The 25,283-nt window shown below is 53.8% G+C and overlaps 1 protein-coding gene across 2 annotated transcripts; it reads left to right on the top strand.

Annotated features, from left to right (window-relative positions):
* The first annotated feature begins 1,016 nt into the window (after nt 1–1,016).
* Nucleotides 1,017–24,965, top strand: PLEKHO2 (pleckstrin homology domain containing O2). Of its 2 annotated transcripts, none has more exons than XM_047074956.1 (6): nt 1,017–1,137; nt 7,335–7,484; nt 11,721–11,837; nt 17,963–18,067; nt 19,615–19,713; nt 22,013–24,965. In XM_047074956.1, exons 1-6 carry the CDS (start codon nt 1,126–1,128, stop codon nt 23,015–23,017), a joined length of 1,488 nt encoding a protein of 495 aa, XP_046930912.1. In that variant the 5' UTR covers nt 1,017–1,125; the 3' UTR covers nt 23,018–24,965. The 2 variants fall into 2 exon arrangements, with proteins under 2 accessions (XP_046930912.1, XP_046930913.1); XM_047074957.1 differs by lacking the exon at nt 1,017–1,137 and adding an exon at nt 10,818–10,959 and having other exon boundaries at nt 7,419–7,484.
* The last annotated feature ends 318 nt before the right edge of the window (nt 24,966–25,283 follow it).

The following is a 25,283-nucleotide window of genomic DNA, read 5'->3' as shown; positions in this document are numbered from 1 at the left end:
GATCTCACACATACTTAATTCTTCCTGCACAAGCATGCTTGGGCAGGGTTGGCTATGAGAGCTGAGACGGAAAGGGTGGGGGGTAGGAGGAGAGCTGGAGGCTGGGATGTAGCCAGTCACTTTCTCTCTCTGGGCCTCTTTCTCCCAAGTATAAAATGAGGGCGCGCGGTATAACTAACACTCCACTCCCACCCAGCAAGTCTGTCGAGGTTGCAAGATCACCGCTGGATGAGGGTGGGGGTGGGTGGAGGGTGACCCTCAGGTATAGGAACCAGAGAGAACAGCTCTGAGCAATGTCCAAAGAAGGCAGGAGAACACTGCATTTGAGGATCCCTGAAAAACAGGGGAAGACTCCCTCCCCCGAAGTCCAGCCTCCCAGCCCCAAGTCTTCGCGTTACCGGACTCTCCGGACCTGACTAGAGGTCCAGGCCCAGCCCTGCCAGGAGGCTCCTGGGAGAAGAGGACCAAGTCGTCGCCACTGCCCCAGCGTCGGGGAGGAAAGAGGAGGAGCCTCTTGATGCTCCCATCTCTGGGCCGCCCAGGGCGGCGTGGCCCAGTCCCGCAACCCCAGCCCTCTGGGGCCTGGAGACTTCAAAGGCGCAAGCAGCCAGCGCCTCGGGCGCACGCTGGTCCTGCCCCACCCCGATCCCGCCCTTGGGCCCCGCCCGCGTCCCTCTCTTCGGCCTCTAGCCGGAAGCCCCCACCCCCTCCCTCCGCCCGGTCCCCGCACCCTCTGTCCCCTTCCAGTCCCTCTCCCTCCGCGGTCGGGGAAACCTCTCTCCGCCCTGCCCCTCCTGCTTCCTCCTTCTGGCTCCACCATCCAGTCCCCAAACCCCCACCCGGCCCCGTCCAGGCTCCACCCCTCCGCCCCGGCCCCGCCCCACCCGTTTCCCGCCCCAGCCCTGGGCCTCCCAGCTCTGCTAGTCCCTTCCCTGGGCCCCGCCCCCTCGCCCCCGGAAGCCTCTCCCCGCCCCCAACCCCGCCCCCCCGAAGTTTCTTGGGCCCCGGGCGGCCCGCGGGACAGAACGCTGAGAGCCGCCGCCCGGCCGGGTGTGGATGGAGGTGGCGGAGCCCGCGCGGCGCGGGGAGTGAGCGGCGGAGCGGCCGGACTTCTGCGGACTCGCGATGGAGGAGGAGGTGAGGGCCAGGCCAGACGGGGGGGGGGGGGGGGGCTGGGCTGGGGTCTTCGAGCCCCTTACATTTGTTGGGGTCGCAGGCTCAGGCCCTTGTTCCGATCAGCCCTCTCTCTCCGGACTCCGACACCTAACCCCTACCCCACCCCCATCTCTCCAGGCTGAGGCTAGGCAGATAGAGCAGGGGTGGGGGTAGTGTTCCGTGTCCCGCACTTCGCAGACACATCCTTCTACGTTATCTCTTTGGCTTCTTACACCAGCTGTGGGCATCGCGGTTGTTATAGTTCGCATTGGATTGAGGGGGAGACTGAGGCTCTGGTCAGTTGATAACTTGCTGAAAGTGGCCTGGAACTGGGCTCGAACCTGGTTACCGTTGACACCCCGTGTCGGCCGGGTCTGATCCTGAAGGGGTAGATTGAGTGTCCTGGAGAGTCTGTGGGGTCTGGAGTCCCTGTGTCAAGGAATCTTGAGTCTGTGACCGTGTCTAGTGGTGAGGATTGGAGAAGTTGCCTTTTTCTCCCCTGTATAAGTCCCTGTGATCCTCTTTCTCCTATCTTCTCCCCTGCCCCAGAATCAGGCCCACATAGGGGCTGATCCTGGCCCCTACCTTCCCCACATCCTTGGGAGGGCCAACTCCCTGGAGGAGCTGGGCAGCCTTGAGCTTCCCTCTTCCCCCTCAGGACCCTCTTGATCTGGAGTCGGCTCTGGCACTCAGTGACCCCTGCCCTTGAATTGCAAACTCAGTTCTCCCATCAGCCCCATCACCGAAGCATACAGTGAGCACTTAATGTATACATGTGGAATGAATAAATTGGAGCCGGGACCTGCTGAGTCTCAAGGACTTTGCTTCTTGTCCTCTGAGGGGGTCTCAGCTTTTGTCCCTCCCAGCCCAAGGGATGGGGATGTGTTTGCCTGGATAGATGGAGGGAAAAAATGAAGGCTTCACTCTTGGGGTAACCCTGGCCAGCTGGAAAGCCCTGAGGGGATCAGGCTGCCCGTGTCCCCATCAGTGTCCAGCTCCCTATTTCCTGGGGCCACTGTCTGTCAGGGTTCCTTCCAGGCCAGGCCCTGCATTTCTGTGGGATGGTAGATAAGTCACTTCCCCTCTCAGCCTGCATTTCCTCTTCTATAAAATGTAGGGCTTGGCCTCCTCCCTGGGTCCTGTGTGATTGTGTCCCCTTCTCTCAGAGTGGGTGGAAGGAGGGGGCAAAGTCAGGCCACTATGATTTGCTGTGGTTTCTTTCTGACAGGGGTAGGGCTGCCCTCCCCCACCCCAGGCCCCTGCTGTGAGGGTTAGACTGTCTGGTTGTGGCCCCTCCCCTTCTCCCAGAGGATGTGGGACAGGATTACTCCATCTCCAGATCTGCTCTGGCCCCCAATTAAGGGAAGTTCTCCTGGGGCCTCCTGGGCCAATGGTTTGTCTCCTGGCCAGCTCAGCCCAGCCCTGCACTCCCTCTAGTCCTGAGTTTCTAACATTGCCATTTACTGACTCCCAGATGCCAAGAGCTCCCCATATACCTGAGCCATCTAAGGGCTTGCCCACCTCCTCCCCACACAGAGGGGCTCCCTATCTCCTGCCTTGTCTTAGGCATCCCTCACTCTTGTCCTCCCATTCCTTCTCCTAATCACTTCTTGTTTCTCTAGGTCTCAGTGCTTGCCCATCTTTGTTTCTCTAAAACACCTCTTAGATCATAGTCACCTGCTCTGCCCCATGACCTCAGGCTGGCCTCACCTCACTCCCACATGGCTGTTTGCAGCCCTTCCCCTAGCTTACATTTCTCTCTGGGGGCCCCAGCTACCCTAGTGCCAACCCCCCTCAGCTTCACTGACCTCCTCTGTGCAATAGCTTGGTAGTCTGAGGCTACCAGGCTGAGGCTGAGGCTTAGTGAAGAAGTTTGGGTCCAGACACTGGGCATTTGTCCATTTGAGTTCTCAGGCCCTCAGTTTCCCCATCCACAAAAAGAGGGAGGTGGGCAATCCAGAAATGTGATGATATGCATGCAAAAGCTTTGAAAACTGAGAATATAGATGTGGGATATTGTTGCAGCCACTGGAGTAAGGTTGAAAACCCAGAACCTAGGGTTTCTTTCCTGTTTCTGCCCTGGGGTTCCACCCCCACCTTCTCTCTCTCAGTCATGCCTTTCCCTGCCTCGGCCTCTAGTGGCTCCAGGCGACTCATTTGTCCACGTCCATCTAGAGAGAGGCAGGACAGTGTCCTGTCCAGCCCTGGTTTTGTGACCTTGAGCTAATCTCTTGCCCTTTCTGGCTATACTTTCTCATTCCATAATGAAGGGGTTGAATGAAGGGTCTCTTGATACCCTTTGTGTCCTCCTTTCTCCTCTGGGCCAAGGTGTGTGTCTCTTGCCTGCCTCACACTCCTACTAAAACCTTAGTTTCTGCAAGGACTTCCTAAACTAACCCCAAACCCCTACTGCACCAGAGAGCTGGGACTCATGTTTCCTTCCGGGTAGGTCCTATGTTCTCCCAAAAGGCTGGGGCCCTCAAGAGCAGGGGATGCCCTCCCCACCCTCAGACTGAAGACTTACCTTGTAGGGTCTCTGTTGCCCCCATCAGACTGCAAGTTCCCTCAGGGCAGAGTCTATGCTTCCTCTCTGATAACCCCATCCCAGGGCTCTGACATGGTGGGATCTTAGCAGAGTTTGGTCAGCACATCATTGGACTTAAAGGGCAAAGGTTGTCATAAGCTCCCTGTGGTGTGAGGTGCCAACAAGGTTTCTTCTGCTTGTCTCTGTCTTTCCACCATGGCCTGTGTTGTGGCTTTCCACCTGTTCCCTTCCCTTCTGTGCATAGTGTTAGGGTGACCTGACATCTTTTTCTTTTTTTCTTTTCTTTCTTGTCCTAAAGGAATGACACAGAGATCCTCCCACCTCAAGCAAAGGGGAGCCAGTCTGGTGCTCAGGGGTGCCTCAGGAGCTGCTCACAGTGGGCAAGGGAGGGTCTGAGTGAGGATGGGTGGGAAGAGAGAGGGTGAAACAGGAAGAACAGTGGTCAGCTGGTCAATGAGAGGAGAGAAGGCCGTGAAACTGGGCTGAGCAAGACAAAACCTCCCCTGTGAGCCCTGCCAGGAGGAGGGGCCACTTATTAAAACTTACTGGGGCATAGCCAGGCCCCCTGGTGGAAGTGTCTGAGGGGCAGGGAGAGGGGCAGGGTGGAGGGTAGCAGGCAAGCAGGACTCTGGCCTCTAGCCAGGCCTCCCTTTGGTGGCTGTTGCTGTGGCTAATTCCTGACAAGGAGACCCTTCCTGGGCTTTGGTTCATGCCATCTCCAGTCCCTTGTCACTTCCCCCCATGTCCCCAAAGTGCCTTCTCCCCTCAGTCCCACCCTGTTCCCACCCAGCCCTAAAGGCTTCTTTACTAACTCAGTCCCAGTATTCACTGGGCACTGCTCTGCTACACCCTGAGAGGACAGTGGTTAAGGCACAAGCTTCCAGCCTTGCCCCCTGGGAGCTTCCAGCTGACAGGAAGTTTTCACGTGTCAGACAGTGGGTGAGGCAGGCCTAGGAGGTCACAAGGGGAAGGAGTTTACAAAGGGGTGTGAGATCCCATGGGGTGGTGGGTGGGCCCCTGAAAAGCAGGAGGCAAGCTTGGAGCTCAGCAGTGGGAGACCAGTGCCTACTGCTCTGTGCAAGAGACACTGAGAGTCTGCAGGCCGAGGAGGTGGCCAACAGCGCCACTGTAGTTGCTGATGGAGGGGTGTGATGTGTGAAATGTGGGGTGGGGTTTCCCATTCTTCCCTTCTAGCCCTGGGCCTGGGCCAGCCTGTAGGGCTCACTGAGGAGATGAGGCCCCTGCCAGTCATGGTCGTGTAGCTAATGGGGGCTGAATACAGGGTCTCTGGTGTTGGGAGTGGTGCACGATAGGATGTGAGAGCCTCCCCCTTCTTGTCAAAGGTCCCTGAAGTCTCCTCTCTCCGTGGTCAGGGTGGCTCAGAACTGGCCTATAGGCAACCCTCCCACTTCCACACTCCTCCCATCTGGGAAGATACTTTGGGACCATCTGACTTCCCCACTTCTCTAGTCATCTACAAGTTAGGGAGAGATGCTGAGGGGCACACCACATTCCTAAAGCTCCTAGGGTACTGAGACCCAGCAGCTAAGCCCATAAAGGCCTTCTCCCGAATTCTGAACCAGGCCCAGGGAAAACATCCCTGAGAGCCGGAAGGGATGCCAGTGACAACAACAGTGACAATGACAGATACCATTTCCCAAGTTTAGGGTATTCTAGGCACCTCTTTATATGCCATGTCTTTATTTAACAAACATTTATTGAGTACCTACTGTATGCCAGATGCTATCTAGGCACTGGGGATATTGCATGAAACAAAGCAAAAATCTTTGCCCTCGTGGAGTTAAAATCCTTGCAACTTCTGTTATTATCATCATTTCACAGATGAAGAAACTAAGGCTTAGAGAGGTTAAGTGACTTGCCTATGGTCTGTGTGACTTGGGTGTCAAAAGCTCAGACTCTCAACCACTGGAGTGTGCAGTTCAGAGGGGTGGGGCCACAGTGAGAGCCAAACTGGGGCTCCCTTGCCATGATATTGAGCAGGGAGGTGTCCAGCCCCTTGCCCAGCCCCTGACAGCTCAACAGGCTTCTGCCTAGGCTTGTCTTTCCAAAGCCAGCTGTGGCCACAGGGTATCCCTGGGGAGAGGCATGCTCCTTTTAACTGGGGCCCCTTTTTTGAACTTTATGTAAATTATAAAGTACTCAAAATTAGTCAGTGCTAATTTCCTTCTAGCATCCTCTAGATTCGACACGCTCTTGACCTCCTCTCTTTTACCCTCTCCTTCACACTCACTGCTGTGGGCACCAGTCACTGAAGCAAAGTGGTTAGCAAATCGGTGTATTTTTATTTTCATTTCACAGATATTTCTCAAGCACCCATTATGTGTAAAGGAACAGTGCTAGGTGCTGGGGACCAGAGGTGAAATGAGCCCATCTGAAAGGCATGTACCTGACACCCAGCCACCTAAGTAGATAATTGAGGGCTGGCCTGGAGGCTCCGGGGTGGCTGCCCATGTCTGAGAAGAGGACTCGAGTTTACCTCCTGTACCAGCCTGTGGTCGAAGGCAGAGTCCTTGGAGCCCTTACCAGATGGATGGCCGCCCACAAGTCCTGGCCTGTGGTGGGACTAAGAGCAGAGGACCCCCTGCTTTGGGGCAGGAAGCCGTAGAATGGATTCTCTTGAAGGGCAGGGATGGAGAGGCAGATTACCACTGCCTGCCTGCTTCCTTCCATCCTTCTTCTCCTGCTTGAATGGTCCTTCTCTGGGACGCCTTCCTGGGCCACCCAGACCTGAGCCAGGTCCCCCACTGTCCACTCTCACTCCCTTCTTCATGCCCCTTTCACTGTTCCCTTCATAGCGTTTCATGCTCCTTAATGTATTTATGTCTGGTGTTTGTTCAGCTTCTCCTTCCCTGCATCGCCAGCTCTATGAGGACAGAGATGCATAATTTTTATTGTTTCCTGCTTACTCCAGCACCAGTGACGTTGTCAGTGCTCAGTATAGCGTTTGTGAACTGGTTGAATGAATCCATGAGGCAGAATGGTGGAGCTGGAAGAACCTGGGGTCAGAGACCCGGTTTGACTTCTGGGTTTGTTTGTCCCACTGTGTGACTTTGGGAAGTCACACAGTTTGCTGTACCTCTCTGAGCTTCAGTTTGCTGTACCATGTGAATAATGATGCTTCCACCTCAGAGTAGTTATATCATTTAAATGGGATGATGTGTGGCTCAGTATTGAGGTGGCTATTGCTATTATTATTGTTGTTGCTGTTGTCATTGCTGTTAATTCTTTTTTTAATAACTGTTTTTAACGTTTATTTATTTTTGAGAGAGAAAGTGCATGTGAGCGGGGGAGGGGGAGAAAGAGAGGGAAACAGAATCTGAAGCAGGCTCTGTGCTGTCAGCACAAAGTCCGATGTGGGGCTCGGACCCATGAATTGTGAGATTGTGACCTGAGCTGAATTGGACACTTAACCAACCGAGCCACCCAGGCACCTCTATTGCTGTTATTTCTGATACTTGATTAAGGAAGGATACCTGCCTTGGGAGTTGTGGGGAAGCTCATGTGGGATGATATGAGTAGGTACCCAGCAGAGGGACATATCCCTTGTGTGGCCATCGGACTGTGTGACCCCATGTCAGCAGCTTTCACGGCATGTCCTGTTGCTATCTTACAGGGTGTGAAGGAAGGGGGCGAGAAGCCTCGGGGAGCGAGGATGGCCGACAAGGCTGGCTGGATCAAGAAGAGCAGTGGAGGCCTCCTGGGGCTTTGGAAAGACCGATATCTGCTCCTCTGCCAGGCCCAGCTGCTGGTCTACGAGAATGAGGTAAGGACTCACCTGGCCCTGAGGTTGGGATAACTGGGGCAGGAGGCAAAGGGATGATGGCAGCCCAGGCCAGCAGAAGGATCCCAGAACTGGGACTGGAACACCTGCTCCACTTTTGACATGCTGTGCAACTGGATTTGGTTTGAGACCTGAGTCCTTGGGCAAGTGCCTGATCTTCTCTGGGTCTCTATGGTATGGGGACGATACCTCCAGGTGCAAGTCTCGGGCTCGTGCATGAGGGGCCCTTTGAAGTGTATGTACATAGAAATGTGTGTGTCTCCTCAGTGTACTTCTATACTGTAACTCCTTGTCATTGGGCTAGGTTCAACATGAGTGAGTGTTCCAGAAAACTAGAGCTTCTTCCATTCAACCAAAACTTTGCTTGTTTGGAGTTCTTGCATACCTCTCATATGAGGCTCATAGTAGTCCCGTGAGGGTGTCATCACATCACATTCTATAGAGGGAGATATTGAAGCCCAAGGTGGCCAAATGATTGTTCAGCATCTCTGTGAATGAAGGAGTTGGGACCCAAACCAAATCCAGTGCTCTTTCTACCCATAGATTCTGGCGAGTAAACTCTGAAACTTATTTTTGGTGGAAATCCTCTAAAATATGTTGAATATCCTCTGCCTTATTCAACAGAAGGTGTTGGACTAAAGTGAGTCTTTCCTTCGTGGCTCAGAGTCCCCTATCATCAGATTATCCTATACTGCCTGACTGTACTTCTCAGCTTTTCTCTTTCCTTTAACATCAAGTGCCAGTCGCCACTTCTGCTGTCCTTGTGCTTCTCAGAGACCTCAGCTCCCCCCTCAGGCTTGTGCCCCTACTCATTTCAGTAGGCTTGAAACTTGGACAACCAAGGATGTTAAAATTGTGTGTTAAGTAAGAGTCGATGAAGCTCTGGGTGAGATCTGAGGAGGAAAGATGAATTTTGCTTGTGGATGCTGTTTGTGTTCTGGGACTGAGGCTGTTAGAAGGCCCATCCACTGAAAGTGGGCTATCACTGTGTGCCTCTGACAGATGGAATACATGGGGAAGAACTGGTCTGGGGGCAGAAGAGGGATTCTGCCTGTCCTCTCATCCTTTCTGAGCATCCCTCAGGTTATCTTGGCAAATTCATAACTGACCCAGGCCAAGAAAGGTTGGGCAACCAGATCTACTGTTTAGAGGAACTGCCTTTGAGAAGCACCTTGCCTTTCCTGCCTGAGTCCCCAGGCTCATGGAGTTGGGGTGTCAGAGAAGCAGCTGGAGGAGGGCAAGGGAATGAATTATGCAGGGAGCCCCCCAGATGTTCTCAACCGCTGCCGTCACCAAATTAGGATGTGCTGTGGCGGCAGCAGGGGGATATTTTTATAAATAAAGGCAGTTGTCACACCTTCCTCCAGTCCCAGCTGCCGTAATAGTTGAGTGACAAGCCCCCAAGCTGTCAGCCTGTCAGGCGCTGCTAGACTTGTCCTGGGCTGTGTCTCTGCACCTGGCCACAGCTGGGAAGCAGGAAGGATTTTACATCCCGTAAACACGAAACATCTAAATCAGGCTTAAAAAAAAATCACTATTAAAAACCTCAGTGCAGTTTCAAGAACTTTGCACTCAGGGGTGGGGGAGGTTGGCCCAGGAGTAGGAATTGAGAAATGCTTATTAGTTCAATTCCTCTTTCTGATGTAAGGAACTAGGCGAGTGCAAATGACTCTTGGCTGTTTCTTTGCTGTCAGTGAGGCTGACATTCCAAAAATGCTGCCCCCGCCCAGTGCCTGCTGGTTTATCCGTTTTTCTGAGCTGCAGAAGGGCCAGATGATTCAGCGTTTCGGGTGGAGAGGAGACCCAGGTCAGGCAACCCTGGGGAGCCGGGTGGTGGGGATGGACTGACTTTTTGTTCTCAGAGAGAGGAGGATATATTTGGGCTACTAGTTGTCCAGTTGAGGGAGGCCTCTGCACATGGGGAGCTACTCTCTCTGGGACTGGGCATCCTTCCCCAGGCAGCTTCCTTTCTCTGGATGCAGGTGGGAGGGGACTTCCTGGGGTCTTACTCTGAGTCAGGTATTCAGTCCAGCAAACCGGTCCTATGTGTGCCCCTGTTGAGGGCTGCCCTTTGTAGGGCAGAAAAGAGAGCAGACACATGTAGCACAGGGTAGAGAGAGATGCCCAGCAGGGAGTTAGAGGACTGTTCTTCCCCATGGCACGGTGTCCCTAGAACCTAGTATGGTGCCTGCTCCTGGCAGGTGCTTTGTGGATGGGGGACCTCAGAGGAGAGAAAGCATCAGGGCTCAGGCTTGTGGGTATGGCGGGAGAGTTTCCTGGATCTTACTAGTCTTCATGTTGAGTGGAGGAACTTGAAAAGGATTGGAGACTAGGGACTGCAAAGAGATGCTTGGAGGCAAATACGGGAAAAGACACTTAACTGAACCTGGATGGGAAAGATCAGGCCACCCTGACCATCTGTCTGTTCTCCTTCCCTTGAGGGGCCAAACAGAGAGCAGGTCAGTGGTTATCACCCTTAGCTTTCCTTTGAAAAATACTGATGCCTGGGTTCCACATGCCTAGGTCCTGATGAAATTGGTCTGGGATGTTGCCTGGGCATTGGGGTTTTTAAAGCTCCCAGGTGCTAACAAGGTTGAGATTCTACGGTGTAAAGCAGAGGTTCTCAAACTTTTGTATACATCAGAATCACCTGAGGTGTTTGCTAAAAGTCAGATTGTTAGGTCCATTCTCCTATGGTTATGATTTAGTGGGATGGGGCCTGAGAATTGGCATTTCTAACAAGTTCTCAGGTGGTGCTACTGCGCTGGCCCAGGTACTACATGTAGAGAATCACTACTATAGAGCAACCTGTTGCTAAGGCATTGATCACCAAGCCTCTGACTGGCTGGGAGGAGTGTGGTGTGCTTGAAAGAGCTCCGGCCTGGGCATCAGGATATAGGTCTGAGTTTGGCTCTGCCCCTTGCATTTGTGTCCATGCTTCGTGGGCAAATCAGTTCGCCCCCAGGCCTCATTCTCTTTCTGTATACAGTGAGGTCAATTCTGGGGCTCTGGGCTTTCAGGTGATTGAGAGGTTCAGGAGAATCAGAGATGCAAAAGTGCTTGCTAAGTGTCAAGGTTTCTTAAAATATGCAGATTATCATGGAGGGAAATCAGGATCATGGAGGGAAATCAGGGCATTTCCTCTGCAAACAGTTGAGTCACTGCCTCCCAGATATTCCACCCAAAATGGCAGAGCACCAACGCAGTCCCTGGGGATGCTTTTGCTGGCTCTCTGAGTGATGTCCAGTAGCAAGCATGTCCTTAACTTGTTGGCCAGCATCTAGGGCAGCTCTCCCCTCTAACTCCCACCCCCAGGGCTGGCTTCTTCTTCCCTGGATGCTCAAGGGTGAGAATGCAGCACAATGAGAAGTTGTTCCATCTGGGTCTCCCCTGGAAGAGGAAGCAACTGACCAACATTGGGGAGCTTGTCCCAGGCAGCTTGCTGGAGAGGCACCTGGTAGGTGGAGCCCAAATGGAGAAAATACTCAAGTGCCAGGGCTGTTGGGCAGGAAGGCAGCCCTGCCAGTGTCCTTGGTGGCCTAGAAGAGGCTGGCCCACTGTCCTGGCCACTGGTCTTCTTAGTGATGAGGCCTCAGAGTGGCAGGCTAGTGGGGGGATTGCTTTTGAAGGAACCCTTGCCATCTTCATTGTGTAGGCCACAGAGAGTGGCCTCTTCACCTAGCCAGGGGTCAGCAGAGGAAGATGCCAAGTGGGGAAGTCACTTCAGGATCATTGTGATAAAGGAAGGCATGCAGCCCCAAACTTCCCTCTGTGGCTCTGCCTGGAAAGCCTTTTCTTTTTTTTTTTCTCTCATTTTGTGGTATCTTACTCCCTCTTCCAGGCTGCCTCTTCCACAAATCTCTGCCTGGCCTCGGGGCCTACATGGACCGCCAGGCAGGCTTCTCTAGCTTCCCCTGTTTCTTCCTTTGGCCTTAGGCACATTTGAGTCGGCCCCGCTACCCACCTCCAGGCTGGCTGCCCCATTTCTCATGTGGATGCTGAGCCTTGAGCCTCCCTCCAGCCAGCATGGACTGAACACTGTCTACTTGCCGGGGTTTGAATACCACATCTTGTGGTTAATTGGCAGCTCAAGGTTGCCTTCTGATGGATTGATACCCTCACTGACTGAGATCAGGGTCTGCAGTGGGGCCTGGGTGTTGGAGGGTCTGGGTGCATCTAGCTCTCACTAGTTCATGGCCCCTCTGTCTCCCTCCCCAGGACGAGCAGAAGTGTGTGGAGACAGTGGAGCTGGGAAGCTATGAGAAGTGCCAGGACCTTCGTGCCCTCCTCAAGCGTAAACACCGCTTTATCCTGCAGCGATCCCCGGGGAACAAGGTAGGGCTATGCCCACTGCTGTCTGACCTTCCTCCAGGTCCACCTGGGTTGGTTTGGGAAGATCACCCCTGGAAGGCTTTCTAATGCAGGCCAGGCCCCTGGATGTAGCCCCTGGAGGGTCTCTGGAGTGTGGCTGAGGCTCAAACCCAGAGGCTGCCACAGATTAGACCTTTTGCTCATTTTGGCCTGGAGTCTCCCCACTGTCTGGTTGATAGGAGATGCATTCGGGGCACTGCTTTGAGGTCTGGTCCCCTCTCCCCTTCCAGGCACTGAGGCCTCCTTCCCAGGCTATAGTTGGAGGTGGGGTCCTTGGCCTTTCCCCACATCCTGGACACATGAGGCACAGGGGCTGAGACAAGAAAGCTGGGGACTGAGGCCTTCAGCCCACCAGGCCTGCAGCACTGATACAGTCTGGGGCAGAGGGGAGGCTATGGCCTCCACTTCATCTCAGGCCTTCTTGGGTGGGCCACCCATTCTGCCTCTGTCCTGGACTCAGTGCTCAGAGACCTGCGGCCCCCCAGCTTTCTTCCCTTTGCACTTTCCTTTTTTGGCTGAAGCCGGAGAAAGTCTCTTGCCTGGGAGGTTCTCCCCCTGGGACATGCTGTGTATGCAGATGATGTTTGCTGCTTGCACATTTCTCTGGCAGGGAGTCTGGGTGGGTGTTGATGCATGGTATAGTTTCACAGATGTCAGGAGAGAGTTTAGATTTGAGGCAGGCATGTACAGCACCTCTTTCCAGCTCGCGCCCATCTGCAGCTGGGCCACGCCTCGTCCCAACCCCTGCACATCATGTGGAGCCTCACAGAGTCAGGCTGAGTCACAGAGGCTGGGGGTTGGGGAGCATCTGGTCTGCGCCTGCTGGAGGCTACTCTGTTCTCCCCCAGCTTTAAGGCCCAGGAGCCTAAGTCCTCTGAGTGCTGGGGCTCGGGGCTTGGGGCCCTGGAGGAGGCTGTGGTGCGTTATTTACTAACCCTTTGTCCTACTCTGCAGTGGGTGGAGCACAGAAACAACTGTGGAGCTCTGGGAATTGGGGGTTGAGCCCAGGTTTCACTTGACATCTGCTGCTTAGGGCTCTTAAGAAGAGGAGAGCCATATTTTGGTCTTTCAGGCCAGTTAGCCCCTGCCTGTTCCTCTCTGAGCAGGCACTGTAGTTGTGTATGTGTGTGAGTGACATGCAGAGTACAGTATGTAGAGGTGAGTGTTCACCTGACCATGGGTCTGCCTGGGTCTTCGTGTGTCTCTCTGAGTGAGCTTATATGGATGTGAGGCAGATGGGTTCATGCTTCTCTGTCCTCTCCCAGTGCTGTTCTTCTCTCCCCAGCTCTGACAATCAGCTGATGGTGGGCTTAGGTGGGTGGGGCCTAGCTCAGTGTGGGACTTACCTTCAGAGAGGCCTATTTGTGCAGCTGCATTCTTAGCTGCTTTGACCAACACCCTGCCTTCCACCCCCCAATCCTGCCAAGAGTTCAGATTGGCTCTGGGTGACTCTGGGAACAGGATGATAGATCAGGGAGATGAGTCTGTGGAGCAAGTTGTGGGGCTGCAGGGCGGTGGGAGGACAGCACATCCAGTTCCAGCTCTCCCTGACTCTTGGCACCCGAGGAACTCATACAGACAGCAGGGTTCCCCAGAGGTCAGATGGTGGACTGCCCGGAGCACCAGGTCTCCCATGTCTTCTCACCCTCCTTTCCTATCGCCCTGGGTGTTCCCCATCCTCAGTGAGGCCACACGCTGGCCAGGAGGTCACATGACCCTGGCTGTCTGGTCCTGAGACTGCCTTTTCCCCCCCTCTAATCAAATAAACAAAGACGCCAGTGTCTTGCATGCCCCTCTCCCCCTGCCTCCCATCCCCACACCCCTGCCATGAGGTCACAGGCGGACGCTGCCAGGAAGCAGGGTGGCCTAGCTGGGCCTTGCTGCCCTGCTGGTCTCGGCCAGCTTGGCCCGTTCCTCTTTCCTGCTGCCTCTCTCCCCCTCCCACTTTTTTCCTGTCTGCCATTTTGTCCTCCCCTCTTTCCCAGGCCATGTGGGCCTATTCTGTGGCCAGTCCTGTTGGTTCTGAAACTCCAAGCAGGGCCTGTGCCCCAGGGCTTCTTGGAAGGGCTTGAGAGGGACCTGTGTAGCCTGTGGCTCTTTAGGACATAGGGCCAGGGGCGGGGCCAGAGGAACAACTTCTTGGTATTCCACTTGTCCCCATTCTGGTCCCCCTTGTGGGATGCCTGGCTCATTCAGCCAGGATAACAAGGTTCCTTAGAGTGGGACTGGGTCCCATTTAACCTTGCATTCCCTCTCCTAGGGGGTTCCTTTGGCCAGTACAATAGGTCTTCCTGAAGCCACCTCCTTCACAGGGAGCAGAAGAGAACACAGGCTGGGGCGCCTGGGTGGCTCAGTCGGCTAAGCGTCCAACTTTGGCTCAGGTCATGATCTCACAGTTTGTGAGTTTGAGCCCACGTCAGGCTCTGTGCTGACAGAACCTGGAGCCTGCTTCAGGAACCTGGAGCCTGCTTCGGATTCTGTATCTCCTTCTCTCTCTCTGCCCCTCCCCCACTCGTCTCAATAAATAAATAAATAAATAAATAAATAAATAAATAAATGAATAAATAAATAAGAGAACACAGGCTGACCCCTTTTCCATGCCCAGGCCTGCCTCAGGTGGGCTGGTCATTGGGGAAGGATTGCAGGTTGGGTTGGGCCTCTGATCTTGTCCCACTGAGGCCCCAAGTAGTGCATAAGCCTGTGCAATGTGGGTTTGTGGGACTAGAACTCTTAGCTTGACTCCCAGGCCAGTGCTCTTTCTCTGCCCTACTCTTGCTCCATCTGTGGCTGATTTCAAGGGTATGCCTCTGCAGCTCTCCGGCATGCTGAATCCTCCACTAAGCAGGGGCCCCACCATCTCGGAGCCTGCAAGAAGGAGCAGCAGCTAGGCTCCAAGGGGTTGGCCCTGGGCTGCCTTTCTGGCAGTCCCCATCACAGGGCTGGGTAGGCCCTTGCAGAGCCTGGATGTTGCCACCGTCCCTCCCTGAGCCCCCTGAAGCCCTGATGGCTGGGCTAAGAGGCAGTTGCCAAGGTGCCCTGGGGTTTCTGACTTAACTGCAGATCTGCTGCCAGGATCGAATTTACCCTGGTCATGCAAATGAGCATTTGGCTGTGCCTGGCATGGGGAGGTGGGTGGGACCCAGGGCCCTGTATGAGGAGGAGGCGGCAGCAGCCAGGAAGAAGTTATATAACGAGGATGCTGCGGGGGCCAGGCAGACTGTGGTGTTACATAACACAGAAGGTGTCCGGAGGGAAGGCGCTATCTAACACCAGGGTGGGGGATGGGCATGCTGGCGACCCGCCCGACAAAGAACTAGGGCATCTTGAGGTCAGAGTGGGCAGTGACCCAAAAACGGGGCAAGGGAAGGAACTTTGGGCCAGTTCATTCATTTACTGGCTCGTTCATTCAGTAACTATTTACTGAATACCTACTGTGTGCGGGGACCCTGGCATCAGTCCTGTTTAATTCCCTCAGCATTGTTTGGGTTAGGCATTATGCCTTTATCCAGATGAGGAAACTGGGACTCTTTTGTCAGAAGGAAGGCAATAGTGATAATTCCTTTTTTTTTTCTTTATTCTTTTTGAGAGAGAGAAAGCAAGTGCGTGCACAAACGGGAGAGAGACAGAGAGAGGGAGAGAGAGAGAATCCCAAGCAGACTCTGCACTCTCAGCACAGAGCCTGACACGGAGCTCGAATTCAGGGACTGTGAGATCATGACCTGAGCTGAAATCAGGAGTCGGACACTTAACCACCTGAGCCCCCAACAGTGATAATGCCTATTGCTGAGCACTCACTCTATGCCCAGCTCCACAGTCAACACTTCAGATAAATATTTGGTCTTCACAGCTCCATGAGGCAGGTTGTGGTGCCTCACAGGTTCCTTACAGATGAGGAAACTAAGGCTCAAGGTCAGCCAGCTGTAAGCAGTGTTCTGTCCGACTCAGAGACCCTACTGCTATTGTGTCTGCCATGCAAAGTGGTCCCTCTGTTTGTGTGGTCTTGCTCCTTCTACCATTTCTTGTCTGATCTTGGATCCTGGCAGGGAGGGGGTTCTCTGAGCTGCTCTCTGTTTCTTCTTCTTTTTTTTTTTTTTTTAGGATTAAAAACATTTATTTTTTTTTAATTAAAAAAAAAATTTTTTTTTAACGTTTATTTATTTTTGGGACAGAGAGAGACAGAGCGTGAACGGGGGAGGGTCAGAGAGAGGGAGACACAGAATCTGAAACAGGCTCCAGGCTCTGAGCTATCAGCACAGAGCCCAACGTGGGGCTCGAACTCATGGACCATGAGATCATGACCTGAGCCGAAGCCGGCCGCTTAACTGACTGAGCCACCCAGGCGCCCCTAAATTTTTTAAACATTTATTCATTTTTGAGAGACAGAGCATGAGCAGGGGAGGGGCAGAGAGAGAAGGAGACACAGAATCCAAAGCAGGCTCCAGGCTCTGAGCCGTCAGCACAGAGCCTAACATGGGGCTCAAACTCACAGACTGTAAGATCATGACCTGAGCTAAAGTCGGATGCTTAACTGACTGAGACACCTAGGCACCCCAAAAACACTTTAAAATTAAAATTTAATTTAATTTTACTTTATTTTATTTTATTAAAAACATTTTTTTTAATGTTTAATTTTGAGAGACAGAGAGAGCGCAAGCAGGGGAGGGGCAGAGAGACAGGGAGACACAGAATCTGAAACAAGCTTCAGGCTCTGAGCTGCCAGCACAGAGCCCAACGTGGGCTCCAACTCACGAACTGTGAAATCATGACTTGAGCCAAAGTAATATGCTTAACCAACTGAGCCACCCAGGTGTTCCTTATTTTATTTTAAAGTTTATTTATTTATTTTGAGAGAGAGAGAGAGAGAGAGAGAGAGCGCGCGCACAAGGAGGGTAAGGGTAGAAAGAGAGGGAGAGAGACAGAGTCCCAAGCAGGCTCCACACCACCAGCACAGAGCCCGATGTAGGGCTCAAACCCACGAATGGTGAGATCATGATGAGCTCAAATCAAGAGTAGGACGCTTGACCGACTGCACCACCCATGTGCCCCCCAATTTTTTTTATTTTTTAAGCAGTTTCTTTTTTTAACATTTATTTATTATTGATAGAGACAGAGTGTGAGCAGGGGAGGGACAGAGAGAGAGGGAAACACAGAATCCAAAGCAGGCTCCAGGCTCTGAGCTGTCAGCAGAGGCCAATGTGGGGCTCGAACTCACAAACTGCTAGATCATGACCTGAGCCGAAGTCGGATGCTTAAATGACTGAGCCACCCAGGTGCCCCTTTTTTTTATTTTTGAGTAATCTCTACACCCAGCATAGAGCTTGAATTCACAACCCCAAGATCAAGAGTCACATGCTCTACCGACTGAGCTGGCCAGGTACCCCTCTCTGATTCTAATGTAAGAACTGGGAGCTCCTGCATGAGATGAGAAGGGATGCCTGGGGTGGGATGGGGTGTAGAGTCCTGAGTCATGGGATTACTTTATGTCACCTTGTGCAAGTCTCATCCCATCTGTGAGTCTCTGTTTTCCTCATCTGTAAGATGAGGGGGTTGAAATTGACCCTCAGTGCCCTTTCTCTCATACAACCTATAATTCAAGGGCAGAAAGGATACCCTGGGACTTTTTCACTTGGCCAGGGCTGAGTGTGGGGCCTTCTGGAGAGCTGCATGTGGCCCTGGTTCGAGTGGGCCTTCACCAATGGACACCCTTCACACCTGTCACCTCTGTCACTGTACTCAGCCTGGTGTGGATGTAGACTGGGACAGCTCCTACTTTATGGAAAAAACAGGCAGCTGGTCTGGGGAAGTCACATGGAATAAGACCAGATCTTGGCTCTTTCCACAGGGCAAGGCTGATTTGAATCCAAATCTCTGGCAGCATCATGCTGAGAGCCAGCCCCTTCTCTGCTTGATCTATCTCCTCCCCTCCCCCAAAGCCCCTTGTCAGACCTGTTGTGGGGGGTCATTTCAGTTTGCTCCTGACCAGCTGTGCCATCACAGACTTTGGGATCTGGGATGGGAAAACTTCCTTAAGACCCCAAATGTGAACTCTGTCAAACATCTGCCATCCACCCCATCCATGTCCCCTGCAGGTCAGCGACATCAAGTTTCAAGCAACCAGTGGGGAGGAGAAGGAATCCTGGATCAAAGCCCTCAATGAAGGGATCAACCGAGGCAAGAACAAGGCTTTTGATGAGGTGCGATGCAGTCCTATGGATGGCTCTGTGTCTCCTTTCCCACCATGTGTGATCTCAGAGAGGATCCTGCCCCGCACCCCCCCCCACTTCAGACAACCCTGAGATTATGCTACAGACACTGGGATATCTACTGTTGTTACCTCATTTAATCACAACACCCCTCAAAGTGTTCTCATTTTAAGGATGAAGAAACTGAGATGTCAGGAAATTAATTTGTTTTAAAGTAAAAAGTGAATAGGTGGAGAGTAGAATTTAACTGGTGGCAGCCATGCATCCTTTCCAACGCAGCCTCAGCTGAAAACAGCAGGTGGGCCCAGGCCAGAGGGGTCTGGGTGGGGGATGTCTGAGAGCTTGAAAGCTCTCTTTTCAGTTTGGCTGTAAAGTCCAGGCTGGGCTGGCTTTGGCCCTGGGCCTCCCCATCTGTCTGCAATGACTACCTAGCCCCCTGTTACTGTAGTGTGACTCTAGCACCAGTGGCTGTGATTAGGTTTGAGGTAGGCAGGGTATCCCATGGGGCCAGATCTCCTAGGGTGGATTGTCTCTGACATCATGGATCTGTAGCTCTTTGAGCTAAAATTGACCTGGGGTCCACCTAAACTGACCCCTTGGATTGCAGAAGCCTAAGACCTGGGGGGAGGAATCTTCCCAAGCAAGTCCCTTTTAACACCCAGGTCTCCTGACTCACAGCCGTGGTTTCTATGTCATGTTTTATGAGACTGTATCTTGCTCAGCCCTTCACTAGCTAGAGAAACTGTCCCCGTTTCATGGGTGAGGGGTGATAGAGCATATTGTAGGTATTGGAGGCCCCAGAAACATGGGCTGGATGTCAGCCCAGTTTTGGTGGAACAGTCAGGAACAGAGACAGTTGAACCTCACCCTCATCCCCACCCAAGGTGGGCCTGACTCTGAATCTGACCTAAGGGCTGAAGAGTCTTAGCCATACTCCCCATCAAGGACAAGCTACTTTGAGGTTCAGAGTCTGGATTTCCCATGCAAATCTTATTTACTCTTCCCAACTACTCCTGACTGTCTTTCCTTACCATCAGAGAGGATTTTCTGTCTTCTAGACACCCTGGCCCAAAAGGGGCAGAGGGCTTGCTCTCTCCTGGGCTATCCCCAAGGGACCTGGGAGAAGGACTGGGTCCATTTTCTGGAAGGCAGGCACCAGGGGATCATGGGCTGCCTTCTCTCTGCTCCCACAGCTAAGCATAAAAACAGCCTCAGGGCTGTTTGTATATATACGCAAGTATACTGAAGGGCAAGGGCTGGTAGCCCATATCCAGGCAGAAAGACTGAGGCAGAGAGCGTGGCTGCAGAGAAAGGGAGAGCCTCAGATGGCAGAGAGATGACAAAGACAATATAGGGACAGGAAGCAAAGCAGAGGTCCAGACACAGGGAGGTGCCTTAAAGAGAGGGCCAGAGGTAGGGCCCTGACCCTATAAAGGGAAGATGTGGGTGTAGACCGTGCCTCTGAGTCAGGTTAATGTCTGGGCATTTCTTCCTCTCCCCAAGGCCTGCTGGGCACTAACCTTGTTCCCTCTTCCCAGGTAAAAGTGGACAAGAGCTGTGCACTGGAGCATGTGACACGGGACCGGGTGCGTGGGGGCCAGCGGCGCCGGCCACCTACAAGAGTCCACCTGAAGGAGGTAAGACTTTGTCCCAGCTTAGACAGGTAGGAGGTCAGGTGAGCCTGGGACCACAGCTCCTTAGGGTGGTAGCCAAGCTTGGGGCCACCTTTTTCCTGGAGACTTTTGGAGCTGGGACTTTCTGAGTGGTATATGGGGTGTCTGTGTGTGGAGGCTCATGTGTTATATGTGCTTGGGGTGTACATGTACCTGCTTTGCTTATTGAGTCTGCACATTGCCCGTACTCAGAGTTGGTCCCTAAGGGACACTAAGACCCTGAGGCTGGTCCCTGCTTCTCAGAGCTCAGCTTCCAGATGGAGAAAAGACCTGTCCACAGACTGCTTCAAGCAGAGTTATGACTAACTTCTATACAGAGGAGGGCTCTCAGAAGCCAGGCAAGAGAGACCACAGAGGGCCCATTGGCACTTGAGCTGACCCATGAAGGACAAGAAGGGCTTCAGTTGTCAGACTTGATGTGAGGGAGCTCTCTGGCCACAGGAATGACTTGAGCTGAGGCAGGAGGGTTTAGGGCGTGCTGAGTCCCTTTGACTACACATCCCTTTGGGGTGTGCAGGAGCTAGGGATGGGATGAATAGGAGGGTACATTCCAGAGGTCAGTTTGATGCCCAGGGTAGCATGGGTTGGATTAAGGGAGAGAGAGGCAGGGGGCCAGGAAGAAGAGGGAGGAAGTGGGCCCTCCAGGGCTCAGGAGGGGCCAATGGGAGAGACCCTGGGAAGCAAGAGACATCTGGGCTTGCCACTGAATACAGGGCTAGGGGAGGTGGGCCAGACAGAAGGGGAGGGTTGTCAGAGGTGCCCCAAGCCTGACTGGGCGAATGGAGGCCCTGGACCAGGAATTGGGAGAAGTTATGGGCACAGTGAGGGTAAGGGAAGAGCCCTTTTTTGACCAATGTTGCTGATGGCGGGTGGATGGTGAGGGGAAAGATTTTGGAGGCCAGGAAAGAACCTCGGCAAATGCTACATTTGGTGGTGGGGGGGTGGGGCAGGCAGTAGACAGCCAAGGAAGAGAAAGCCAGAGAGGTGAATGGCACCTCCAGAAAGAGAAGGGCACAGGATGTGTTATCAGCCAGGTTGGCATCCACAAGTCACAGGGGCAGGTCTAGGGAAAGCGGCAGGTGGTGACCCCATCAGAGAAGGGCTCAGCTTAGGTTTCCCAAGGGGTGCAGAGCTGGGGGTGCCAGAGGGAAGGGGACCATGGTAGGGAAGAGGGAGAAGGGAAGGGGCCGAGGTCACTGGGGAGATTGTTTTTGAAATGTTTTTGGTTGTTTTTGAAATGACACGTCTGTCAGCTGAGGGAATAAAGCCCACAGAGGGAATGCCTGAAGTAGCCAGAGAGAAAGGGAATGCCCGAGGGGGAGGGCTACGTGTTGGGGAAGGGCCAGTCTTGGGAAGAAGGACCCCCTGAGAAGAATTCAGAGAGGCACTCCTGTCCCAGTGACTGAGCAAGTATATGTATTGGCCAGATCCCCTGTGGTAAATGGGAGTGGGGTTCTCAGCCAAGACCCCCACTGTAAGGGACCTTGAGAGAGGCCTCCTGCCCAGCCCTGCTCCAGGGCCTCTGAGGCTCCTTGGGAGGATCTCCATGACCGTGGGGCTGCTGGGTGTCTCTGTAGGTCCCTCGGGCCAGGTGCGGGGCAGCTGCCAACTCAGTGCAGCTGTTCTTCTCTGGCGATCAGCTGCGGTATGGGGCTGCCTGTGTCTGGGGTCACATCTGACGGCATGAGGAGAGTAGGCACTGGCTGCTGAGCAGCTGGGCAGGCAAAGGCTGCAGAGATGTGGGCTGGAGGGCTGGGCGTGAGGCTGGCAGATCATACAGCGGTCTCCAGAGAGGGGAAGCAGAAGTAAGTGGGCTCGAGACAACTTGGGAGGCCGTGTTTGAGTCCTGGTCCCATTGCCCCCCTGGATGGGTGCTTGCACAGATGGAGTTCTCTCAAGGCCATAGAGCCAGAAAGGGGTCAAAAACAGGGCTGGAGCCATGTCTCTTGCTGCCCAGACCAGTACAGTTGCCACTAAAAAGCAGTCTTTTTCACAGGCTGGGGCACCAAGACGACACCCTATCTCTGACCTGGCTTGTGATTCCAAAACAGGGAGTTCTGTGGGAGTGAGGGAGAGGAGAGGATTCATCAGAGAATCACTTCAGCATCTAATCATGTGACCTTGGAAGCCAGGGCAGAGGATGTGGAGAGTGGGAGGCTGGGGGCCTGGGCAGCCTGGATGGGAGGACTTGAGTACCTTATGGGTGGGCACAGATCCAAATGCCAGTCATCCATGATGACACCTGTATACTGTCCCTTACCAGGTAGCCAATGCAGCTTCTGATGGGCTTTCGCGCCTGGACCTCGACGTGCCAGATAGTGGGCCGCCAGTGTTTGGCCCCAGCAATGATGTCAGTGCAGCCCAGCCCCAAGAGACACTCAGGCCCCCTATGCCTCCTACCAAGCCTTCCCCACTGCCGGAGACCACCAGCCTCAGTGACAGAGTGGAGACTCCTGCCGGGGAGAGAGCCCCATCCCCTGTCTCAGCAAGCTCTGAGTCCCACCAAGCAAACTCAGAGACTCCAGTACAGGAGGACAGTGGCCCTGAGCAGACCCCCAGCATGGTCCTGCCTGACAAACTGAAGGTGAGCTGGGAGAACCCCAGCCCCGAGGACGCCCCTGACTTTGAGAGTACAGAACTCCAGGTGCCCTGCTCTGAGGCTTCTGAGGCTGTGCCCAAGGAGGGTGGGAAGCCTCCTACACCCCCACCCAAGATCTTATCAGAGAAACTGAGAGCTTCCATGAGTGGGATGGCGGCTTCTGGGCCAGCCCAGAGTCCTGAGGCCTCTGAAACCTCGGCCCCAGATCCAGCACAGATGTCAGTGAATGGCGTGGATGACAGTCTGGAGCCCGTCAATCCACCCCAGGCCTCGGGCATCCCAGAAACAACCCCAAAGGATGCAACGACGTCCACAGCACTGCCCTGCTGGGACCTGCCATCTCATTTCCATCCCCGCTGTTCCTCCCTGGGGAACCTGCTTGGGGAAGGCCCCCGGCGTCCACGGCAGCCTGGAGAACGGCTGTATCGGGCCCAGCTGGAGGTGAAGGTGGCCTCAGAACAGACGGAGAAACTGTTGAACCAGGTGCTGGGCAGTGAGCCGGCCCCTGTGAGCGCTGAGACATTGCTCAGCCAGGCTGTGGAGCAGCTGAGGCAGGCCACCCAAGCCCTGCAGGAAATCAGAGATCTGGGAGAGATGAGCCAGGAAGCACCTGGGCTACAGGAAAAGCGGAAAGAGCTGGTGACCCTCTACCGGAGAAGTGCACCCTAGGGCCTGCCAGGCCAGGGCGTGGTCCCTCCTAGCCAACCCAGTCCATCAAAGCCCAGCCCTGCCAAAAAACATGCTTCTGCTCAGGCCGTAGAAAGGCCATCAGGCATGTTGGGGGTATGGCCAGGAACTATGGAGATTCCTGGTATCCTTCCTGCCCTGCCCTGGCCAATGGTGCCAGGAGCCACCCAGGACCACTATCTGACTATCTGGCCCAGTTTCTGGGCTTGGGCAGGGAGCACACACTTGGTTGCTTGCATGGTTGTTCTGAACTGCCCCAGGGCTTTAGCATGGCACTTGGGGTTTCTGGGGGTGGCATCATCTCTGCTTCCCACCCCCAGTAGTTTACATTCCTGACTTCTGAATAGAGCACAGCTGAGCCCCCCCTCCTCCCCACCCCGCCACAGCTCCCACATCCAGATGTTCCCGGGCAGAGAGCGTCATGGCAGAGGCAGCTTTGAGCTGTAACTAGCCCTCCCTACCCACCTACTCGCAATAGCTGCCAAGGCCTTGGGTCCAAGTTATAGGTTTTTCTGTCAGCTGAGACCTGGAATCCAGCCAGGGCCTGTGAAGGCAGGTGGAAGGCATCTGTGTGGGATTCCTATTCTGCAGGCCTTCCTCTTTGGTGAACTGTGATTGGAGGACTCCAGGGTAGAGGAAGAACTTGAAGGGTCTCCTAGTCTAGTCTCTCCCCCTGGACCAGCTTGTGTCCAGCCCTGCACATTTCCTGTAGAGGTGAACCCGAGAATGGCTCTGAGGTCAACATCAGAAAATCCTGTACCTACTTCATTATAAATGAACCTTCAGAGGAGAAGCCACCTCAACTTCTGTGCCTCCCCAGATGGGATTTATATCTGGCTCTCTATGCTTCCTCCTGAACCCAAACAGGCCCAACATCCCAATCATTTCTTTGGATGCTGATGGGGGTATGTTGGGGCCTGAAATCACTTCCCTTTCCCCTCTTCCCCTCTGGCTCAGGCCGTAGATGGACTGCTCTTCCTGAACTTCCTAGTGGAAGGGGCATTTCCTTTTGTCCCTTTCCTGGTCCAAGCCCACAGCCTGGGCCTCTCCCTATCTGTCGCCTCCCCTCCACCCCAATTCTCCCTGCACTTGTCCCTGACTCTGGGAACACACCCAATCTCCATCTAGGTGCAGAGGCCCTGAAGGCACAGCCACTCTCCCTGGGACCTATAGGAGTAGGAGCAGCTTCTGAAAGGCCTGCTCAGGGGGTTTTTAGCATGTGCACTTTTATTTACTGGAAGAGGACAGGGAGGGTCACAGCTGCATGTCCTGGCCTTTCTGCCCACTGCTCCACCACCAGTCGTGCCCACTGAGACCTGCCAGTACAGGTCAATGCCTTCTTTACTGTACTTCTACTTTGTTCTTGAGGGTAGTGGCCAGGGATCAAGAGGGGCAGATATCCACTCTGCAGCCTATACTGGGCAGAGGTGGAGGTGAACAGCAATGTCCTGACCCATGAGCCCCCACGGGCCTTCTCAAACTACACTCTTTGGACAAACGAGGCTCCCATGCCACGGTCTGCCTGTCCCTCCATCTGCCTTCAGTATGAAAGCAAGAATGGCATCAGGTGCCTAGTCACATGGCCCCCTGCACTCTTCTTTTGGGGAACAGCTTTCCCCCACCAGCAGCCTGGACCAGCTGGGGCTTTAGCCAAGTCACCTGTTTCCAGGGACTAGAGCCTCAGTTTCCTCCTCGGATAAATGACCAGATTGAGCAAGTAGCTCTGGGGCCATCTCAGTGACCTAATGCCATTATGGGGGTTCTTATGGGATTCCTGTGCCTTGGTGACCTGGGCCCCAAGGGGAGGGGTAGAAGAATTGGGAATATGCAGGGTCTGCCTGGCCTGCCTCCTTGAGGAGGATAGCATTCCATGTCTTCTGTTTATGAAGCGCCTTTCTTGAAGTTTGGCAATAAATCCCTTTTTATGGAACTTCTCTGCTGCAAGCCTGTTTGTTGGTGTGGGGACCAGCTCTAGGGCTGGCCTCAAGGAAGCAGAGGGTAAGCAGTGGTTGGTCAGTGGCATCACTGGTCCTTTAAGCTTCCTTCTAGTGCTTCCTTCCCATAGGCTTGGCTGCATCTTTGCTAAACTCAGCCAGGCCCTCCAATTTTACCCCCTCCCCACCCCTACCTACATGTTTCTATAGGCTGGGAGCTAAGTGTCATAAGGCACAATGCTTTTCAATTTTTAGAAACTTAATTTGGAAATGATTTCGAATAGAAAAGTTGCAATAATAAGACCAGAACAAAG

Source organism: Lynx rufus, unplaced genomic scaffold (assembly GCF_022079265.1).
Source record: "Lynx rufus isolate CCGP_SWC_20201006 ecotype Redwood Valley unplaced genomic scaffold, mLynRuf1.p SCAF_13, whole genome shotgun sequence".
Classification (NCBI taxonomy): Eukaryota; Metazoa; Chordata; class Mammalia; order Carnivora; family Felidae; genus Lynx; species Lynx rufus.
This window is presented reverse-complemented; position numbering and strand designations above follow the sequence as displayed.